The 22,275-nt window shown below is 43.5% G+C and overlaps 1 protein-coding gene across 1 annotated transcript in view; it reads left to right on the top strand.

Moving 5' to 3' along the window:
- Positions 1-22,275, top strand: part of ADGRL3 (adhesion G protein-coupled receptor L3) — a 137,874-nt gene that overhangs the window by 64,200 nt on the left and 51,399 nt on the right. Inside the window, exons 7-12 of the mRNA XM_029084136.1 lie at positions 3,308-3,491; positions 4,323-4,445; positions 6,790-6,998; positions 7,674-7,850; positions 18,249-18,458; positions 18,943-19,163. Of these exons, the coding sequence (XP_028939969.1) occupies positions 3,308-3,491; positions 4,323-4,445; positions 6,790-6,998; positions 7,674-7,850; positions 18,249-18,458; positions 18,943-19,163 (1,124 nt within the window). The remainder of the gene's footprint in view (positions 1-3,307; positions 3,492-4,322; positions 4,446-6,789; positions 6,999-7,673; positions 7,851-18,248; positions 18,459-18,942; positions 19,164-22,275) is intronic.

The raw sequence follows: 22,275 nt of genomic DNA, 5'->3' as shown, positions 1-22,275 counted from the left end.
TTTTTTCTATGCTGGAGCTTCATCAGACCACAAAGTCATTGGAGCAGGTGCCAAACCTACCTAAACCATGACGGCTCAGCTTAAATGCAAAGACACAGGCTGTTTCTTGTCCTATGTGCCTGCCTTTCCACACTTCCCACTCCCCTGCCCAGCTTTTCCCAGGTGGCATCTCTGTCTCAAGAGACACTGTTGCTTTAACAGCTGTTTTGTTTCATTTAAACACCTACCTCAGCTCCTGTCCAAAATGCAAACATTTCATTAGCACCTCATCTCCTTTGCTTCAGCCTGCAGCACTCAGCTATAATGAAGTGTTGCACTCAGAAATATAATACGGGGAACACTTGATTAATGCACTGAGACAGGTGAGGGGAGTGACCCTCTGGGAAAAGCTATGGACTAAATTCATCTTGGATGTAATGCCAACGAAGACAGTCTACCAGCTTTGTTCAGATACGTGCTAAGGACCTGACCCAAAGTCCTTGGAAATCTTTCTGGAGCTTTTGCATCAGACCCCAGATCCAAAGTGTTGTGAAGTGGCTGGTTTCAGCTTAGTCACTTCAAGAGGATGGACGCTCACCAGCGCCGTGACAATTGGGTGGGGAGTATGCATTGTGCGGGAAGCGTCACAATGGGCCTAATTGGTGTACTTTCTCAAACTTTGCATGTACACATGCACAAACTTTTTTTTTTTTTTTTTGTAAAAAAATGCATTAGAGAGAATATTTTTTTCTGAGGAAAAACCTTTGCAAGAGATGATTCACCGTAACACAAGTATTTCAGCATCTGTTTCATGTTTTGACAAATAGGCATTACTTTTCCATCCAGAGCCAGTAGCTGGATCTGCTGCAAAGACTCTTTCCACCATTCAGATATTGATAAAAGTATCCAGGATGTTGTTTTAGCAGAGATTTAAAGACACCATTAGTAGCTGAGCTAAATGGAAGTAAGGCAAATTGTAGTCTGCATGATAACACTAAAAGGGGAGAAAAATCCTCATTTTCTGCTTTCTGTGCATAAAAGATCTTTGGAAGAAAACACCATATTGTGTATAACATGCACAGCAAAATAGTCAAGCTTTTTGGTCACTGGAAAAGAATACTACCTCTTTTTTGCCTGTAAAGAGGTAAACTACCAAAGTAAACTACAGAATTTTGTTAAGAGGTACCGAGATCAGGATTCCAGATCTTAAAACACTGATAAAAACACACTTAAATGCTATAGATTTTTAGTATTTCTTCTTGACTATTAAAGTCAAACAGCTTTTCGTGTGCATGTATTAAATGTGTTAAGATGATTTTTAGACTATTTAGGAAAATCAGTTTAATAATCAGTTTAAGAAATTGATTTATGGTTAATAAGTTCCACGTAACAGCAAATAAGAAAGGGATTCCAGTCCTGGATTGTAAAGGCTTGAAAGAAAAAAAATTTTTGCAGTAGCACTAGAAGACAAGATTTTCAGCCATTTTGGTTTGCTTCAGTGGTTGAAGCATGGGTTACTCCATACTTTGGGAAGCTGAGCTGTGAGGCATAGGAGAAATGTTGTCTATTCATCAAGGAACCAGGGCAATAGCTGCCAGGGAGGTGAAGACCTCTTTAAGGTATAGGAGAGATTTGGCACAAAAACAAATTATTTAACTGATCATGAATAAATGCAGGTTGGAGAGTAGGACCTTTGTACTGTCAGAGGAGCCCAATTCTGGCTCAGTCTCCCAATAGGAACCATGGTGGTATGAGAAACCTTCCAACCATAAGGACATTTAGGACAAAGATGCATATGGCAGTGTCTCAGTGAAATGTCTTTGCTGGGATTAAAAGCACAAGCACTGGCAGGTCTAGCTGTCTTTGCTTCTCCTTGAACCTTGCTGTGATTGAAATTTTTTTGAAGGTCACCTGGATATAGCAAGAAAATCAAATTCTGCTTTGAGGTGATTATATTCTCACATTGCACATTTGTATCTGACTGTGACTGGTGAGTGAGTCGGGATGCCCCGCACTCTCTGTGCCATATGTTGCCGTTGTTTTACTCTTTCTGAGGGATCTGCTGGAGGATGGGCTGTGCCATATCTTCTTTTCGCACATCATGTTGTACAGGTGGGTTTAGAAACAATGTCAGGAGTAAATACCGAAGTATTTCCATGAACGAGACATCCTTTAGGCTTGCAATGTGTTAAAATCCCATGGGACGGTCCTTGCCTTGCAGAACAGAGGTGTAGCTTTGATGCTTATGTGTTCAGCATACAGAAAATTATTAAGAATGGCAACTTCATCTCAACAGGAAGGTTGGTTTCTGCAGTCAGCATTAGCTGGCAGTGGAGGTGTTACTTTGTGGGGCAGGCTTGCCTGGTGGCTAGACACTAACCAGCAGAAGAAATCACGATCAAAGTACCTTTTTATTTTCATTTTCCTCTGCACAATCAGTTCTACCAACTGGTACAGCTGGTCTCATTAAAAAACCTTAGCTGGAAAGTAGTTGAGTCAGTTCTGGTTAGTAACTAAGTGGGAGTTTTAGGTAGAGCAAAACATTCAGGTTGGGTAGGCTCTACTGCTGTAATTTTGCAATCATGAGACCAGCGCGGTTTTGTGTGATCCTGGATGCACATCCAGATTAACCTGTGGGAAGTTCTCCATGGGAGAGCTCTTTGTGCCTGGCAGCCCAGGGCAGAAGGTGCACCACAGGAGGGACTGAAGTTGTTACTGTGGTGCTGACTTCTTCCTGAATGGAGTGATTTGAAATGTAGTGTCTTAACTAAATCTCTACGCGCACCTGCTGCTTCTCTGGATGAAGTGGCATAACTCAACTATCTCTTTGTCTTCATGACTGCCTGCCAGAGGGTATGTGGTGGGAAACGTTCTAAGGAACCTAACCCTTGTAGATATTAAACACCTTCCTTGGGTGCCCCAACCCTACTCTTGAATTCTAGTGCTGCACGTAGCAGCAACCTGCTTCACAGATGGGTTTTGAAATCTATTTTCCTGCATGTTTCCTTAATTATTTCCTCATCTCCCCTCGGTCCCCCCAACTCCTAATTCCTTTTTACTCCAAGCCCGGAGTTGCTGATCTCAGAAGCAGAAAAGTACTATTCCCAGCATTCAGAATAAAAGCAACACTTTCTCTCTCTCTCCCATCATCTGATGGGATAAATGATGCCTGGCTCCATTGCAGGCTGCCCCAATGGGGGGGGAAATGAGATGCTGTCCTCTCCCTGTAAACCAGTGTGTGCGAAGAATGGGACTGAGCATGTCAGATGTCTCAACGGTACTTTAGGTTCACTAGAGCCCTTTCTCACTCGACTGCTTTCCCTTGCAGGCCATGGTGGAGACAGTGAACAACCTCCTGCAGCCACAGGCTCTGAATGCATGGAGGGACCTGAACGCAAGTGAACAGCAGCGTGCAGCCACGAAACTACTTGACACCGTGGAGGACAGTGCCTTCGTGCTGGCTGATAACCTGCTGAAGACAGACATCGTCCGGGAAAACACTGACAACATCCGTAAGGGACAGATCCCATAAATACCAAGAGTAGCTGGAGGGAGAGTAAAGGCTTGGAAACCTGGCTTCGGTCTTGGCCCCTAGATTAATTGGAGAGCAATTTGTTAGATGTGTCTTGGCTCTTTGACTGAAGGACTTAAAAGTCTTTCCAAAAGAGCCTAAAGGAATAAGGCAGCTCTCCCTTGAAATTCCATGGAAAATGAGCACCTAACCTGCCTTTATGACTCCTGGCTTTGAAGGCAAAATCTGCACCAGAGCAGTGAGAGCACTGCTTCACAGGGAGATTGTTCATCGTAATACAGTTGTGTTTCATTTTGTACAAATTTGTGTCTTCATTTGGCTGATTGTTGATTTTAATTAAAAAACAAGCATGATGGAAAGCACCAGCACTCCCACTGTGCATATGTAAAATGAGAACAACTCTTCTTTCTATTTCTGTGAATACAGATCCCAAGCACTGATAACATTTACAGAAAGTACCAAACGCTAGTGGCAAAGAACTAACATTTTCAGATTTTCATTTTAACCATTGTCCTTAATATCCTGAGGTTCTTGTTTACAAGAACTGGTTGTCTTTTGTCTTCCACAGAGAGTAGAACTTATTTGGGTTTTTGTTTGGTTTGTTGTTGGGTTTTTTTTAATTAAATTTAAAACTTCTTCAGGGCAAAGATTTAAAAAGAAGTAGGAGCCCAAACGTAGTCTAGCATGAAACACTGTAAATTGATTCCTTTGCTCTCAGATGGTCTGGAACACCATTTTGTAGCTTTGAATTATCATGTCTAAGATTATTTCTGTAGAGATTTTTCTTAGTGTCGGTCTTTCTTGCAAACAGAGCTGGAAGTTGCAAGACTAAGCACAGATGGGAACCTGGAAGATCTGAAGTTTCCTCAGAACATGGGCCACGGGAGTGCCATTCAGCTCTCAGCAAATACCTTGAAACAAAATGGTCGAAATGGTAGGTCCAGCACCTCCGGCTACACTGGCCTCATGACTCAGTCATGCTTTAGAAATTGTTTTGTGTTTAACCAGTTGTAAGTATAGTTTTAATTGCTATGGGTGGTGGTTCAACCCACAGGTAGGACTATGCAGTCCTGCATTCACTCCCCCCACCCGGTGAGGTGGGAAGGGAATCACAACAAAGGGGGCACAAAATAGGATGAAGGACAGGGAGGGCTCACTCACCAGTTATGGTCGCCGGCAAAACAGACTCAACTTGGGGAAGAAAAATCAATTTAATTTGTTGCCAGTCATCTGAGTAACACAATCAGACAGAACAACCACATCTTACAACACCTTCCCCCAACTTTCCCTTCTTCCTGGGCTCATATCACTTTGCTCCCGATGTCTCTACCTTCTCCTTCCCAGCGGCACAGGGGGCAGGGAATGGGGGTTCAGTCAGTTCTCCATTGCTGCTCTTCCTGGCATGGAAGTCCAGGAACAAAGTGTTCCAACACGAGCTTCCCATGGAGTCACAGACCATTTCGGGCATATCTCCCAGCTCCAGCATGAGGACATCCATGGGCTGCAGATGGGCCTCTGCACATCCTCACCCCCCAGCTCTGAGGTTCCACCCCCATTCTGGTGTTGAGTGACTCTGAGGTCTCAATTTCAGTCACACTTGCCCTCAGGCTCAGCTTTTCTGCTCCAGTGTGGAGTCCTCCATAGCCTACACGTGGGTATCTGCTCTGCCGTTGAACCTCTATGGGCTGCAGGGACCTCCTTTGCCTTCTCCTACTCCATGCGGTTGAACTGTGTGTCTGAGGTTCTCTGTCCTCCCCCTCCTACTCCTTCCTCTCGGCAACGAAGCTCTCTCTTTGTTTAGGCCGATGGTCACCTTTTGTTCAGGTCAATGGCCTCTCCTCCAGGTTCTCTGCACCTTCTTGTTTTTAGGACAGTCCTTCCACTCACAAATATGGATTCACAGAGGTGTTTCTCTGCTGCTCATTGGCCCCACCTGGGCTGGGGGTTGGACATGGGGTACACCTTGGAGCCAGGGTAGCCCCTTCCCCCACTACCAAAAAACACGCCCCCCCGACCCCCACAAACCCAACACGCTATGTTAATATTTAAATTAACAGTAGCATCAGTTACTCATGTCTTTGACTGCAAACTAAGTTGACTGACTGGGAACATATTGTATTGGTTAGTGATTCACAGTCTTCAAAAGTATTATGTGCTGGTAAAAATGCATCATCAGATCCTTGAATGATATGGCTGTTGAGGCAAAACGCTGAGCCCAGAGAAGTGCTGCTGTTGTCTGCGGTAGGAGGCTTCAGATGGGATAAGAGGCTTGTTTGAGTAAACTGCTTCACAGTGGGGCACTATAGAACGTCTGAAAAGGGAGAGAGAAGAAACAGTAGTAGCAAATATTAATAATGAGCCAACATGGCAGAAAAGGTTGATTAACTGTTATGAGTCTAAATCTTCAATGCCTTTCTCTCTGAAGCTTATGAACCTCCTGATATAGCATAAATTAAAGTTGATGTTATATGTGAATGATCTTCATGCTGCCAAGTCATTTATTTTCAGACCAGGAATTTGAGCAGACATGTTTGTTGATCTCTACAGCCCTGCTATAGACCAACTTCAAACTCACAGGCTTTCTAATAGTGGGCCTATCATGCTCCTACTTCTGAGTTCCTTTAAAATTTAAGCTGTGTGCAGGAGGAAAGCACTCTAGTACAGGCTTTGATCACTGCAGGCAAAACATGGGATGATAGGGCAGTATTACAGCCAGACCAGATGTGTTAAAACTGCCAAAAATTTCTGACAGCTGTTGAGAGAAAAGTTTGGTCTGGTAGTTCAGAAATAAAGCTTTGCCATTGGCTTCCTTGATGGGATTTGGTACCTTTGCGTGTAGGATTTGAAGAGAAGTGTTTCATTTAGAGACAACCTGCATCTGTGTCATAGGCCAGAACAAAACATGTTTCCCAAGCATACATAGCCTCGAGAATAAAGTGTTATGTCAGATGGGAAACCTGCCACCTGGCCTCTTTTATTCTGGAGCCAGTTATACCTGCTAATGCCAAAAATAAGCCCACCTTCTCTGTCTTCCACCAATCTGTTTGCTTATAGAAGTTTGTTTTGAGAGAGGCAGCTCTGCCCTTCTTATCTATGGACCACTTGTTGTGGTGCTCATTGGGATTGGCAGCAGGAGCTGAGTTTTCATGTGCCACATCTTGGTCCTTTCACATTTTCTCAGAAAAGTTTTAAAGGTGGTTCAGAGAGGAGATTTATCATCTAAAACCAAAAACCCCAGTGCAGTGACCTGGATATCTAACCTCTTACTGCTCTTCTAGGTGAAATCAGGGTGGCTTTTGTGCTGTACAACAACCTGGGCACCTATCTCTCCACGGAGAACGCCAGCATGAAGCTGGGAACAGAAGCAATGTCGACTAATCACTCTGTCATTGTCAACTCCCCTGTCATCACGGCAGCAATAAACAAAGAGTTCAGCAATAAGGTTTACCTAGCTGATCCGGTGGTGTTTACTGTCAAGCACATCAAGGTGAGTGAGTTCGAAAAGCACTTTTTTTTTTTTTAATTTCTAAAACAGAGTGATGCAAAAGTTGGCTGATGTGAGGCCCCCAGCAGTCCTTGATTAGATTTTGAATTATACATTTGTTCCTTTGCACTTTGTGTTATTTATGGAGAATGTCTCTTTTGCTTTACATTAATAAAAGTAAAGAAAGAGTCTCCTTTGAGCCGATGCCCATTGCTCAGTTGCTGACACACATCATTCTGTAATTAAAAACTACCAATATATTAGAATAGACCATAATATTATTTTATCATGGTGGCAGGAAAGTGAAATTACAGTGAAAGAGGACAGCTAGTCCTCCTGTTAGCCAAGCACAGTCATTGCAAAAGTTGATTGCTTAAAGCAATTAATTTCTCTGCTCTGCAATGCAAATGAAACGATCTGGTTCTGAAGAGCTAGATTCAGTCTATGGCTGAAATTAATCAAGAACAAAGAACTAAGTTTGCATTAGCAAAGTGAGCAGCAACAATCTAACTTTCTCTGGTATCAGCAAGTAATACTTGATGTATAAACCACTGCTGATTGTTTATCCAAAATTAAAGGGTGAGAGTTACAAAGTGTCTCTGAAAAAAAAAAAAAGTGCATTTAGAAATCTCTGAAACCCTATAATTTTTATTGCATTTATTCATTTCTTCCCTGCAGCAGTCAGAAGAAAATTTCAATCCAAACTGTTCATTCTGGAGCTATACAAAGCGTACAATGACAGGGTATTGGTCCACCCAGGGATGTCGCCTTTTGACAACTAACAAGACACACACCACATGCTCCTGCAATCACCTAACCAACTTTGCAGTCCTGATGGCACACGTGGAAGTTAAGGTAGGTGTTGCAGATTCACAGGCTGCCAAGGCACTGGGCAGGAAAAGTGGCCGATGTAACACCATTTTGTTACTGCAAATGGAGCTGAGCAGGGAAATTGCTGTGTGACAGTAACTCTTAAGAGTAGAAACCATCTGGTGTAAATCTTCCTTCTGCTATGTGGTGAAACAGGAGATAGTCACACCAATGCAAAGCCCGTCTTGAGCTCCTGGCATGGGCAGCTGTGATCTGAGGATGGTGAGTGAGCAGAATTAACTGTTACCACATCCTTTACTTACTGGTACAGAACATCTCCTGGCTGGTTCCTTGCTTTTGGGGTCCTCACTGTGCCATCGGGGAGTAGCAAGCACCCTGGGTGGTGGGACAGAAACGTGCAAAGCCTGCCTCATGGGGTGCAAGCTGTGTGTCCTGCTTGTAGCAGCTGCAGATACACTGCCACACATATTTGTATGAGGTGCATGTGTGAAGCCAAAAGTATTTTCCAGCTTCCAACTAGGGGAAAAAGATATATTCTCTGCATCTCACTATGTGGCAGAGAGCTACACATAAAAGGGAAGCTCCTTATACCATCCTGCATGGGCTGTACATCTACCTGAGCTAGTTCCCTTGCCTGCATTTTGGTCCATGGTGTAATTCTGGCTTCCCACTTGAGCTAAAGTAGTTACTCCTGAAAGCAGATGTTCTTCATGGTAGCAGTGGTTTAAGGACTGAAGTACACATTTGGGATTTTATTCAAGAAGGGGAGAATGGTTGAGGTGGTCCTCCATTTCCTGAGCTGTCTTGACTGTCTTTGGTTGAGAACAGTCTCAGCTGCTGTAGAAAGAAACTGCTGTCTCCATTTCATGTGCCTGGCACTGCAGCAAGAGCCATAGCTCTGAGCTAGATACCGATCTGGCATCTTCCATGCAGGCAGAACGTTTCAGAGCCACTTCCATGGCTGCATAACCATAAAAGCTATTGTGGTTTTAAAAGACCTTTTCTCAAATAGTCTTCCAGTGTCACTCCTTTTATTTGTGTTTCACTGGATAATCTGAGGAGGAATGTGAAGAGCCTTAATAAAAATATATATTAAAGCACTGTCATGCATGACCAAAGCTCTGCAAAAAAAGAAATGAGAGCCTAGCAGCACATATGCCACAACAGCTGGGTCCAGCTGAGAGGGATAGATCTGCTGTTGGAGGATGATGTCTCCATTGTATTCTGCAGGAGTCACTACCAGTCCAGGAGACATACCATTAAATGACTGTGACATTATCCTGGGAGATGTCTGAAGAAATGGCCTATTCAGAGCCCATGTTTACAGGTTCATGGCATTCTGCAGTCCAAGTTTGTTTTTGCCATTTTCCTGCTTGAATTTTCAAAAGAAATATGTTTGGCTCATTATCACCTGCCTGGAGTTAACAGATATACCTGAGTCACTGAAGTCAGAGGTTGCACCTGGGAAACACAGATAGCTTTCCACTCTGCTGATGTGAACGAGGGCGATCCCTACTGCATAGTGGAGATACAGGCTAGTGATGAAGAGGCCTCTTCACAAACTGCTAGTAGGTTAGCCTTGTCTGCACAGCATTTCACCCAAACCTCATTAGACAAGTAACACTGGTATTATCTCACCTTGCAGAAGGAGAATGTGAGACCTTTACTTGTTCCTGCTCAGCCAACAGGTTGGAAAGAGCTACAGCTGGAAGCTTCCCAAGTGCCAAGCCTGTATGCTATTAGCCAGTGGGTGTTTCTGGGTGTTAACAAGCGCCCTCAAGACTTTCAGGTCATGTTTTATCATTTGGCTGCAGCCAAAGTATCATTGCTGTGAGAGCCAAATCAGCTCCACTTTGTTGACTCTGATGCAATTGGACAGCTTCCTGGCATGTCTTCTTTAGCGATCATCCCGGTCTGAGGGCGATGGCAGATGCCTACACTGTAAACATCTGCAACTTTTCCCTCCAGCTGCTCATAACCTTGCTCTTCCTGGTGGCACCATCCTGTTCTGGTCTGCTGGCGGAGCTGGCCATGTGGCTCTTGGCAGATCTGGGAGGTGGGTTGTATGACATTCCTTATGCTGTTGCAATGAGTTGATTTTATAGTCTGGACAGCCGAATACCTGCTGGTATGGAAAGATGAAGGTTTAAAAATAAATGGGGTTTGTTGTTGTTCATTGACACACACTCATCTCTTGTAGGTGTGCCTTTGAGCCATTTTGTTGCCCATGTTTTGTACAAAAAGGCATTCCTTGCCTCCAAGACCATTTAGTCTTCTTGGAGGTGGAACAATCCTTGGCAAAGGAGGTTGTATGCTTGTGCAGGACCTCTTACAGCAGTGTTCTGGCCAATGATTAGAATTCCTAAAGAGGACTGTCGTACACACAATAATTAATAATATTCCGGAAGTTTTGCAACAGAAACGATTTTCTTCTGTAATTGAGATTTGTAGTTTACTGACTTCAGTTTGTCAGATTTTTGGATCCGTAGGGAGCATCCTTTGGTGTAATGAGTATCCCCAGCACCCTACCTAATGAGACTGAACACCAGGCATCATGGAGAGTGGACATCAGAGTCTCGCTCCTTAATCAAAAGCCAGCACCAATTTGACAAGTGTCACTTCTCGTCATGAATGATCTCCCTCCCTGGTAGCATGGCAAAAGAGCGTGTTCTCCAGAGGAGACCTCGGTGGCTGCTCTGCGAGTTACAGACTGGTATTTAATTATTAGCAGGGCGCATGTGGCAATGTGGAGCTGGAAGGTAGCACCACTGAGAAGATGATTGATGGCCGTCTGGCTCTCTAGCATGAAACAGCAATATGTCTTTGTCTGAAGGGGCAGAAAATGACATTGACTGACCATGGTGGCAGGGATTTTTTGGTGTACTTCAACAGCAGAGGTTGCTGGGATCAATTCCAGTCTTACTAGGACAATATCCCACTAAGAGGAGGAGATTTTAATTTGAAGATGCTTTCTGCCTGTTAAAATTAGTTGGCCCAGAGTTTCTTACTCACCCATGTATTTCATTGGGGTAAATAGCGGTGCCCAAGACCAAGAGCCTGCTGCACGCACAGATAGGGTGCATAGCTGCCGGGAAGAGCAATGGACCCACACCCACAGATACTCCTCCAGCTGCTGTCAGAGCCCCAGCTAGCATGGAAAGAGGACAGCAGGACCATAATGACCTGTGAGCTGGACCTCACTGACGTGCACCCCTGGCAAGGGATGACCTTAGAGACCTGCAGCGTTTGTTGCTGTTTTTGACAGTTTACCTTTTGGAGAGAGATTTTAAGACTTGGAAACAAATTACTATTTTCATCAGCTAAGAAGTTCATTTGGCCTGTTTTATGGGAAAATTATTACAATCTCATAGATATTTTATTAAATTATGAGATATGTTTAACATAGATAGGATCTATGTTAAATATCTGTGTATTGTTTGAATCAGTAGGGTATTTGTTATGACCCTGAAATGCTATAAAAACATGGTGGTTCCCATTCCATGGGGCAAAGCCCGTAGTTAAATAAGCCATTCTACCTATGTAATTGATGCAGAATTATTCAAAATTTATAAGCTGGTTTTAATATAAGCTTGTGCTTTGCATCATATTAATTATAGCAGATGCATCTTAAATGTACCATGGGAAAAATATGCAGCCAGAAAACAAGTTCAGAGCTGGTGGGAAAATGCAATTAAAAAAACCACCCAAAACAGAATAAGCAAAGGTACCTCAGGGTAGATAAATGTTGCTTATCAGTATGTAGTGAATACCAGAGCTTACTCTTCTTTTAAAAATAAATGAATAAATAAGTAAAACAAGAGAGAAAGGGGGGGTGGGGGAAAGGTGTTTTAACCGTAGCAATTAATCAGAAGCTTTCAGATGTTATTCCACACCACAAACACTGTGCTAATTATTTGGGGAATGGAAGCATAAGGCAAGCTAAGGAGAGAAAGGAATAAAAATATATGAAGTCTAAATGGAATGCAGTGGTCCATTACCTAAAGCAATACAGACATTTCGGATATAAAGAGCAAGCTGAAGTTATTGCAGTGCTGGCTTATCCATATATTAGCACTTGTGTGATTCAACAGCAGTGAACGAAAGCAGAAGTGGGTGCAGGATTGCAAAAACACCCTAACTACTGAATTAAATCACTGAAACCTCTATGTAGTGAATTCTACAAGACAAATAATTTTGTACCATCAAAGGGGTTAATTCTCAAAAAAAAAGATATATATTATACATTGCAAAAAATAACTTATTCTAATATGTTTTTAAATAAGTACTGTTTAAATTAAGCAGAAAAGTTACTACATGTGCTTATTTTCAATGAGATTTTAAAATTCCAAATATAGCAGTATTTGAGCTCTTGCTAGGAACAGAAATCTGTGACTTCAATGAAATCCAAGAATAAGGAGTTGTAAGCAGCATATTTGGCTATACCTTAGGTCAAGTAACCTGTGTCTGTGGGGTCGATTCAGAGTTGTATTTGGTAGCATTCCTCGAGCTTTTTGTCTAGGTGGGCAGTAAGTCACTCCAGGGAGTTCCTTGAGTTACCCACCCTCAGTTTGACACACGTTGTTTTGGCTTGAGCCCTAGTTGTGTCTTAACCATTTCTAGTTCTGACAAGTTGGATGTCTCACTGATCCTTATCTGTGCATTCCCTGAACCATTGACCCAGATCTTCTCAGGTAGCCACTTTTGAGTGTCCATCCTGAAAACATCTAGAGCCTGGCTTCAGAAAGATGTACTCCAAGCCCTTGAATTTTCAATTTCTTAGCTTAGCACTTACAGGTGTCAGAAATTTGACAGGCCTAGTTGCACAGTAAGGAGCTGTGCCACAGAGCATGGGGACAGCGTTACCCTGTCCTGAAATGTGCAATTCAAGTAGCTCCCATGGGCAAGCATTAAGCCTTGCCCTATTTCTTGCTGCAGTTTCCTTTCTGTGTGAGAGCAGGGTGAATGTGAGGACCAAAGTCAAGGGAGTGGCTGTGGTGTGGTGGAGCTGTGTCCCAGCTGTCTCCTGGCACTAGGCTGGGTAAGGCCATTGGTGTGACAGAAGAAGCTGACAATACTGGGACCAGATTTTTTCCGGGAACTCAAATTAACAAGCCAGCAGCTTGGCTGGGTAGGTGTCTGAGTTTGACACAGCTGCCGTACCTCATTTCTCAGGTTGGAGATGCTTTATGAGTAAGCAGAGCTGCACTTTACTAAATCCAGCCAGCATGGGAGGGCAGGACCATGGATGCAATTATTGTCCCAAACCTCTCCTCCTCTCCACAACTGAATGTCACCTCAACTGCATCTCAGTTTCAGTGGTGTTGGTGGGTACGATGGAAACACTGGACTGTTGCCTCACGCTGTGTCCACAGTGGTGTTTGTAACACATCGAGGCAGCTTTCAGGACTAAGGCAAGGAGAGGAAAGGTGACTAAACCACCTTGCAGGAGTGTGCGGGGATCTGAGCCTTATTTTAAATGGCCACAGTCAGAACACAGTGATGTTGCACAGGGACTTCTGGTGGGAATTAAGCTGTCTTTATTCCTGGGTTAAGACCCAGTGGTGCCTATGAAAACATCTCCTTTGCAGAGCACAGAGGGGATATTTACCAGGTCTGAGTGCTGTGTCTGCTGTGGAGCAGAGCTGCCTGCCTCACTCACAGAATCACAGAATCACAGAATGTTGGGGATTGGAAGGGACCTCGAAAGATCATCTAGTCCAATCCCCCTGCCGGAGCAGGAACCTAAACAATTTTACACAGGAAGGCGTCCAGGCGGGTCTTGAATATCTCCAGAGAAGGAGACTCCACAACCTCCCTGGGCAGCCTGTTCCAGCCTGTTCCACTCGGTGCACCCTTGGGAAAGAGGGAGAGAATGGATGCTAAAACAGTGGGATCCACCCCAGCATATATCACCCCTCCCCTCCTACACCAGGGGGAAAAGCCCCCTCGAAACATCTCATGCCTGCATAGCCACAGCAGGCAGTGCCATTAGCCAGCCCAGACGCACTGTGGGAGCCCTTGGGATTTCCTTCTGGCACACCTACAAAACCACTTGCTTCTTAAGTGCCCTTTGCACTCAGCCATGAAGCATTGCAGCCAGGTCGTAGCAGTAATCCTCTCTCAAGACCAGCAATGGGGAAGAAAGAGCAGAGGGAGCCCACATGGCCCCAGATACCTACAAATCCAAGGAGCAGCATCAGTAATGCACAGGAGTTCAAACCTGTCCCACTTGGGTCTCTGCCCAGCCCAGCACACTGCCAGCTCCCACCAAGCACCAAGCGGTCATATCTGAGCTAGTCAATGACACTGTGTTTTTATTTACTGCTTGCTTGTTCCTTCACCCCCAAACATATTACTCTTTCCATTCCTGGAGGAACAGATTAAGCAAAGGAATGTGTCCTTTGCTGCTGGCAGCTCGGTTTGGCTGCTGTTTTCTTCTACTGATGTTTTTAATAAGGGAGGAAATAGCTGTTCATCTCTGGGAGAGCCATTCTGTCACAAGCTGACATTCCCTGGGATTTGTTTTTATTAGCTTGGCTCTGGTGTACAGGCGCTGCCAGAGCTGCTCATTGATTTTCCCAGCCTGGATAATATCTAGGCTGCCCACTCAGCCCTGCTGTGGTTGCTACCAGGGCTCCTGTAACTCCTCCTGCACAGGTTTCCATCAGCGTTCTCTTCCTGCCGCTCTTGACCTCACTGGAGCAAAAATGAGGCTTTATTCCAAAACCAGGGAAATCTTCTTTCACTGGGCTTTTGGCTCATGCCTAAATCGTAAATGTAAAGTGTACTTAATATAGAAACCCTTTCACTGAAGTGGATTATTTTATTTTGTTCAATTACTCAATAAATTGTTCCTGTGCTGAAAATAATCTACATGTCAGCTTACCTGTAAAACTAGCGTAGCTTAGTGGTGACAAAACTCAGTGGCTTGCATGCTGGGCCACGTAGCACTGGTCTTGACAGCCATGGTGCATTAGGGCAAGGAGGTGTTTGATTGATGCTGTCAGGAAACTGTCCCTTGGACTGACATCTGGTATCTCCCATGGGCTCTTCCAATTGCCCAGATCTTTGGGGAGATTATCAAGAAGCAAGAGTTGACTGTTATCAATGCTTTCGTGGTTTCAGATGTATTTTGCATGCCTTAGGGACCCTAGGGCTCGCAGGGTGCTGAAAGGATATCATTAGCGTGGACGTCAAAGCTATTTTATCCTCAGTCAGGGAATGCTTGAACAGTGCTGGGCAGGGTAAAGAGAAGATTTGCTCCTCTTGCATGTCTTGGCAGTTGAGGGACCACGCTCAGAGAGTGCGACCCAGATACAAAATCGTGGTGTGGTATTTATCATACTTAACCCTGAAATGCCATATGCCAACTGTGTAAACAAGGTATGTGGCTCCCTTATTTGTCACATCATGACTGGGTGATGGCAAGGATAATTTCATGGCATTGAGGCGTGATTACCGTGATTCCTCCTTTTCCCATACTGACCTGTGGCAGTGCAGCATTTTACAAGTTTCAGACTCCAGCAAAAGGCAAATTCCCTTTTGTTGGACTTGCTGGTGTAAAAGCTCTGGATGTGCCTGGCTTGGGAGCAGTTGGCACTGCCATGGGAAGGATGACAGTGTTTACCAACTCCTCCCTGACCCATCAGCTGTGCTGAGGCACCTGAAATTGGGCATCCCAAACAGGACAGAGTGCACCCAACCTTTGAAATCTAGCTCACTTCTTCTCTTGGACTTTACTAGAAAAGCTACAATTTTTTTTTTTTCCCCTCAAGGTATTTTTAAATTGTTCTTGTTCCCAGTTTATTGTTATTATTCCTTTTTGTTTGTTCTTTTGTGAGTTTGTAGAGTTTGGGGAGGGAGACTGTAATTACAGAGAAGTCGTTTTTATGGTTGTTTCCCAGCACTCCAGGGATGGGTGTTATGTACATAAAATCAATATTATCATTACAATTAATATTAAAAAGAAGAGTAGTAAGAGTGATGATAATAATAATAATACAGCAATGAAGTCTGTGTTTCTTGCTAAGCATGGTGAGCTTCGTAGGCAAGCAACCTTTACCTGAGGAAGACCATGAACCTAGGCAGCAGGAACCCTCTTCAGGAGCACAAACACACCTCATTCCTGCACCATGTCTAAAAGTCAGTAGAGTTATGGTTTTGTGATAGAGGTGCAGGAGCTGACACCTGTGAGATTCGTGTCATGCAGGGGAAGAAGCCCTCAGAGAACTTCCCCTGTGCTCGGCTAACTTTGTCTTGGGCTACCTGAATCTGTGCTGTTGGCCACATCTGGATGGGATGGATGCATCAGGCCAAAGTCTGCCAGGTTTCTTTCTCCTTGTATCCACACACATTAGCTGCCTCACCCTTCTTGCCCAGCCCAAGAGCTCTTGGTCACTTCAGTCTGGCAGGTCAATCTAATCAGGTGAGCTGGCAGAGTTGTTCAGGGAGATGTTCTCCTGCCGTTCCCAAGCAGCCTCAGATGAAAGAAAGAATGATTTGCAAGGTGCAAGGTTTGTATTAACATTTTTTCACACTGAGTTAAGAGGGATGGATGAGCTGGAATGACACCGAGATAAAGCAACGTGCGACCGCCGGGAAAATGACGTGCACTTCATCTTCTCAGTTTTCTGGGTGCTGCTGGAGGAGCTGGCTGGAATAGGCATTTCTGTCATGATCTACAGTAAGCACACAATGATTTCTTGCCTCTCTGTTGAACTTGTGACCCCTAGTTCCTTAGATACTGGAAATACTCAGGAAGAGCTGTAAGAGCGTTTGGGGAAAGGAGCCCTCATCTCTCCACCTCCAAGTCTCCCTGGAGAGAAAATTTCCAGCATCGAGGACATGGAGGGGAAAGTCGCTCCCCATCTTTCATTATCACTTGATGCCTATCACTCATGCTGATAAAGCCAAAGAGCTGAAAGGTTTGAGTTGTTTCTCATGAGTGCTGACATAGCAGAGCATATATCAGGAAAGGCCTGACATTTGATGTGGCTTTATCATTGGCAAGCAGGCAAAGAAAATGGATAAATTAATCACCTTTTACTTCCATCTGTCATAAGGCTTTATCTCACAGTGAGGAAAATGTTTCCAGTTTGTCCTGGCTTTTTGAAGTGTGACGCTATTGTATTTGCCAGCCTACATAATGCCTAAATCATAAAAATGCCAGAAGTAGAGGGAAATGTGAATACCACTTATAACACAGCCTGGTGGACCACAAAGCTGGGTTTCAAGCCTCTCTGATCTTTTTGAAAAGCCCCCAGAGATTTCCAGCTCATCTTTCCTTCAGCTCATTGACTCTGACCACTTATCCCCGAGCATCCGTCTCGTGATTCGCTATATATTTCTCATTTGCATTTTACTAAGCAATGATATCTCTAATTTCACCACATTTCATTGAAACCTAGGGATTTACGGGCAAGTTTACAGCCTGAATAAGGAATAAGGTGGTGGGATACCCTCAGTGTCAGGGTCCCAGCAACTCCCTCCTCTTTCTGCAAGAGACTTGCAGTGTGAGCCCAGGGGTAATCCAGCAGTTTTATAACAGAGCCAAGGCACACCTATGCTGCCCCTTGCAAAACTTTGTTGCTGAGTTGCCTGATTTTGCCACTGCAACAGCCATGTTTGCATGGCTTTGGGGTAAAACCGTGTTACAAGTTCGTCACAGGGAATCACTCACTTTCCAGGCTGTCTTAAAATCACTGTTCTGTTACAATTTAAAAGCAAATCCGTGTTAAAAAGTCTGACTTTTTTTTCTGGGTAGCATTCCAGGGGTCAGTCTGACTTCCTGAGAGTTTTAAAATATAGCTCCAGGGTTTGAAAAAGAAAAGTCAAACTTACTTGCTCCTTCCCCAGTGGGGAAAAAAAAAATGAACAAACAGACGAACAAGCCACCAAGACATTTAAGTGATCTCTTTCCATCCAAACCCTCCAGGCTCATATGTCTCTGTGAAAATTTAAAGAGAGGATTTTTTCACTGTTGGTAAATGGTGATAACAAACTTGTGATTATAATCTCCACAATGTTACTAGCATGAAATGTTTTTACACTCGAATAACAGTGATCATGGTTCTTTATATTGTGTGTCCTCTCTTTTGCCCTATTTGTAAAAGATGGGGCTGCATGCAAGACGTCTCGGCATTTTCAGCAGCAGCATGGTTTCTAGGATATTTTAGGGTCTGAGTCTCTTTAGGGCACCTGCAGCTTGCCAGACACTTTGGAGTCTGTTTCAGGTTGCAGCTTTCTTGATGCAGGATTCAAGTCCATGTCCATTTAGTCCTTTTTGTACTGGTCCCTTGTTCCACAGCTTGGTGAGTGGAATGTTTGGGGAAGGTTCTCAGACAACCTCTTTCTATGTCAGGGATTGATTAGAAGTCATGCAGCATGCCACTGATGATTTTTTGTTTGTTTGTTTCTCTCTAGCACAGTGATGCAGTCCATGACCTACTCCTGGACTTTATCACGTGGGTTGGCATCCTGCTCTCACTGGTGTGTCTCCTGATCTGCATCTTCACCTTCTGCTTCTTCCGTGGGCTGCAGAGTGACCGTAACACAATTCACAAGAACTTGTGCATCAGCCTCTTCGTGGCAGAACTCCTCTTCCTCATCGGCATCAACCGAACTGACCAACCGGTAAGAGGCAAAGCACTTTCTACTCCCACCACAGCCTCGTGTCTCAGTGCAGGTGGGATGTTGGACCATGCAGTGAGATATATATGAGTCTTCCCAGGGCTGGGCTCCTGGTTGTTAACTGGGAGTCAGATGCTGATGCCTGCTGTGATTTCAGAGGCTGTATGTGCATTGTTTGTAAATAATGCGTGTTTGTATGTTTAAGAAGCAGGTTGTAAAAAGGTGCTTACACTACGTAAATCTTCATATGTTTATTTGCCAGATTGTGTACATACTTACCTTTGTATCTTTGAATATAATTTATATATGCAGAGATGTGTATATTTTAAAATAGTTCTCGCACATTTTCCAAGCGGAAAAAAAGTTCTTCCTTTGAGAGAAGAACTCCCTCATTTTTATTAAACCTCCCAGTAAAAGTAATCCTGACTGTTGCATTAATTCAGTGTGGTACAAACACCTTCCCTTGCTCTTTTCAATCCACATGCAGATTGCCTGTGCTGTCTTTGCTGCTCTCCTGCACTTCTTCTTCCTGGCGGCTTTCACCTGGATGTTCCTGGAAGGGGTACAGCTGTACATCATGCTGGTGGAGGTTTTTGAGAGTGAACACTCCCGGAGGAAGTACTTCTATTTGGTTGGCTACGGCATGCCTGCGCTGATTGTGGCCGTATCCGCAGCGGTGGACTACCGGAGCTACGGCACTGACAAAGTGTGAGTGGGGCTTGGCACTGCTCAGACCTGGTCAGGAGGGATGGGAGCGAGGACAACAAAAGGAAGTGAAGAGCCCAGAGGCTTGTGTAGGCAGAGCTCAGCCAGGAGGCATGCCTTGCCTTATTTCTGTGTCTCCAACAGAGCCTGTGATGATACAGACCAAATTCCCCACTATGAAATGATTTGCAAATGTATTTTTTTGGGGAAGTCAGTCGGGGAGAAATTTTATCATGCCATTGCATAACATCAGCAGAGGTGGCTGTCCCAAGTCTCAGTTTGGTACTGTATCAGCAAGGTCATCCTTTTTTTCTAACCAAAGAGTATTTCTCATTTGGATGATGAAACACTGTTTTCTTCTTCCTCTTTTTTAAGTGTTCTATCAAATTAACAGAGCCTGCAAGCAAAATAGGTGGTAACTGTGGAGTGCATTAGACTCTTAGGAAATTGGAACAGCTATATCATTTATCATTATGAATATTCTTAAATGTTTTCAGCATTGGTGAAGCTAGTATCAAAGCACAATTTAGATGATAGTGCAACACAGTCTAATGGAAAACAAAGGGAAAATCGAGGCTTTGATTTTCTTTCCCAGCTTTGTTATAATAGCACTAACAGTGTGCTTTTATTGACTTTTTTTTTTTTTTTTTGTTAACTTTTTCTTGTCAGGCTGCCTTTCCCCTGTCGTTTTAACTGAGTTAAGGGCTCAATCTGAAGGCATACATAGCAATGAGCCAGTGGCATTTTTAAAGCTCTTTTTTAGTGTAGGTCGGGTCAGGCCATGGCAGCAGTTGATATTCTGTTAAATTCAGCTGCAAAAGTTTTGCCTGAAACCTTATTGGTATATATGAACCACATTCCTTGCAGAAGCAGATCTGTAGAGCAATAGAGCTGTTCATGATCCATTACCATGCCAGCAGGTAGGCTTGGATCTCAGCTGGATATTTGCATCGTGTTCCTCCCATGAATAGGAGAATAGCAACCTAAATTTGTATAAATGTCATACTTTGCAGAAAGGAAATGGCTCACACAGATAAAGGTAGGAGGGAGTAAGTTTTCAAGGATCTCTACCAATTTATCCAAAGTAGTTTGACCGACTTTGACAGACCTAGGGGGCAACGAAAAAGTAACACAACAGCTGATTATGGTTTCTGAAGAAGACTGTTTCTATCAGCTACCACCTGCTTTATGCCCCAACCAACTCTTCTGTTCATATCCCTGTTGAGCTATATATAACCCCCCACCAAACAAGGTATTGAAACATTCTGCGCTCTAACTGTTGGGTGTTGAAAACGTCTTACTTCATTCCCTTGTGGTAAAAGGACATACCCAAGCCCAGGGTGTCGCTTTGGACATGAGACAGCAGTTGATTTGCATCTGCCCTCATCTTTGCAAAGTCCCTTGTGATGCCCTGTAGGGACAACCAGAATACCAGTGTAGGTTGTGAGAGATAGTGGCACTCAACAAGTTGGCTGTAAAGAGTGAGAACATAAGGCACCTAACCACAGCTCCCATAAAACACCATGGTAGCTTTGCATTGCTAAAATGTTTTTGCTTCTGTTAAATGTCTATATGGACCTTTCTGAAGCACAGCAAAATAAACATATTCCAACAGGCTTTAGGTGCCAAAATGTTTCCATGACATGGGAGGTAGAGGCAGAAAGTTTGTCTGAAATTTGCTGGAGGCAAATGACAAAACTTTACTATCTTTGTCTTGAGGAGACAGCAGTCCTACATCTGTGCCAGTAAAATCTCTCTCCCTCCCTACAGCATAAGGTAGTATTTTTTTAATGATTAAACTTGTATATATAATATTTTGCAAATAAATATTTACAGAGATTTGCAGAGCCTAAAATATTTATTTATAATCTCTAATTCCAGAGTGCACAATTTTATCACGTTCTAATAGTGGAAAATAAAAAACATACAATATGTTTTGTATAACTATCATGCTCCATCTGGTTGATGGATGATGATGCATTTTTCTGTATAATGTTATTAGAAGGGTAGAACTGATTAGAATTTGTAGTGAACTGTATGCCAGGCATACATAATTTGATTGCAAGAAGTTGCTTGGTTTTACCAGGTTTTGTAAAACATCCCCTGAAATATATTACTTGCCTCCCTCCATTATTTATTGCATTTGTTTAAGCAGGAGTTATGGAGCTGTTAGTGTTATTTGGTTTTTGCCTGGCATTTGGTGCCACCGTTCATATATCTCAGAATTATTTGCTTAGACACCCAGTGTAGGTTTTCTTGATTTCATTTTCCTTTCTAAATCCAACCCTCCTGTAACACATGCCCAGATTACATAGCCAGGAACAGGCAGTTGTTCCTCTCTCTGTTTCTTTGCTCATTGCTTGGTGCTTGTGATTCTCTGAAGCATCCCATGTCCTAGTATTCATATTGGCATTTTGGAGTAGCTGCCTAGAAAAGATACTCCCTTACACTTAATTATTCCAAGGATTGGAATTGATCCTTTTACTATTTTTTTGTTTAAGGGCAGTTAAAACCACTCTTATTAGGAGATTAATTTGCTTTTATAACCAAGCAGCAGCATAGTGATTCCATTAAAAGATCATCCCATTCAGGCCAGCAGGGACTGTTTATGTGAGGAAGCTGAGCCGTGTTTGGCCCTTTCCCCCAAATAAATCAGAAATGCTGCATCTCACCTTGTTCTGATTGTAATTTCTAAAGAAAAGTTGAAAAACAGGAAGCCCCACTGCAAACAGTGTGGTCCCTCAACATTGCCAAAGTGATTCTGGCGATGTTTGTGTGAACTTCCAAGTGACCATTTCTTATGGACCAGGTCTTCAGCTGTTGAGTCTTAAATTGCCACGTCTGAAATTTTGCTGCAAAAAATAAGACACTGGGATTGCAGTTTTAAAAAGTTACAACGTTTGCCTTGCCCTGTGTGTTAACCAAATCCATCCATCTCTTGGCCAAATCTGATGTCGAGCATTGTGGTGGGCAATGCTGTGAAATTCAGAGGGAAAATTGCATTTGCAGTTGTTAACAGTGTTTGAAAACAATTTGTGTCTAAAATTCAGTAAAAGACTAAGCCTTTAGCAGCCTCCCTTTGAGAAGACTCACTCAAGTAGCAAGTCATCCAAAA

The sequence above is a fragment of the Antrostomus carolinensis genome, unplaced genomic scaffold (assembly GCF_000700745.2).
Source record: "Antrostomus carolinensis isolate BGI_N321 unplaced genomic scaffold, ASM70074v2 scaffold2043, whole genome shotgun sequence".
In the NCBI taxonomy this organism is placed as follows: domain Eukaryota; kingdom Metazoa; phylum Chordata; class Aves; order Caprimulgiformes; family Caprimulgidae; genus Antrostomus; species Antrostomus carolinensis.
This window is presented reverse-complemented; position numbering and strand designations above follow the sequence as displayed.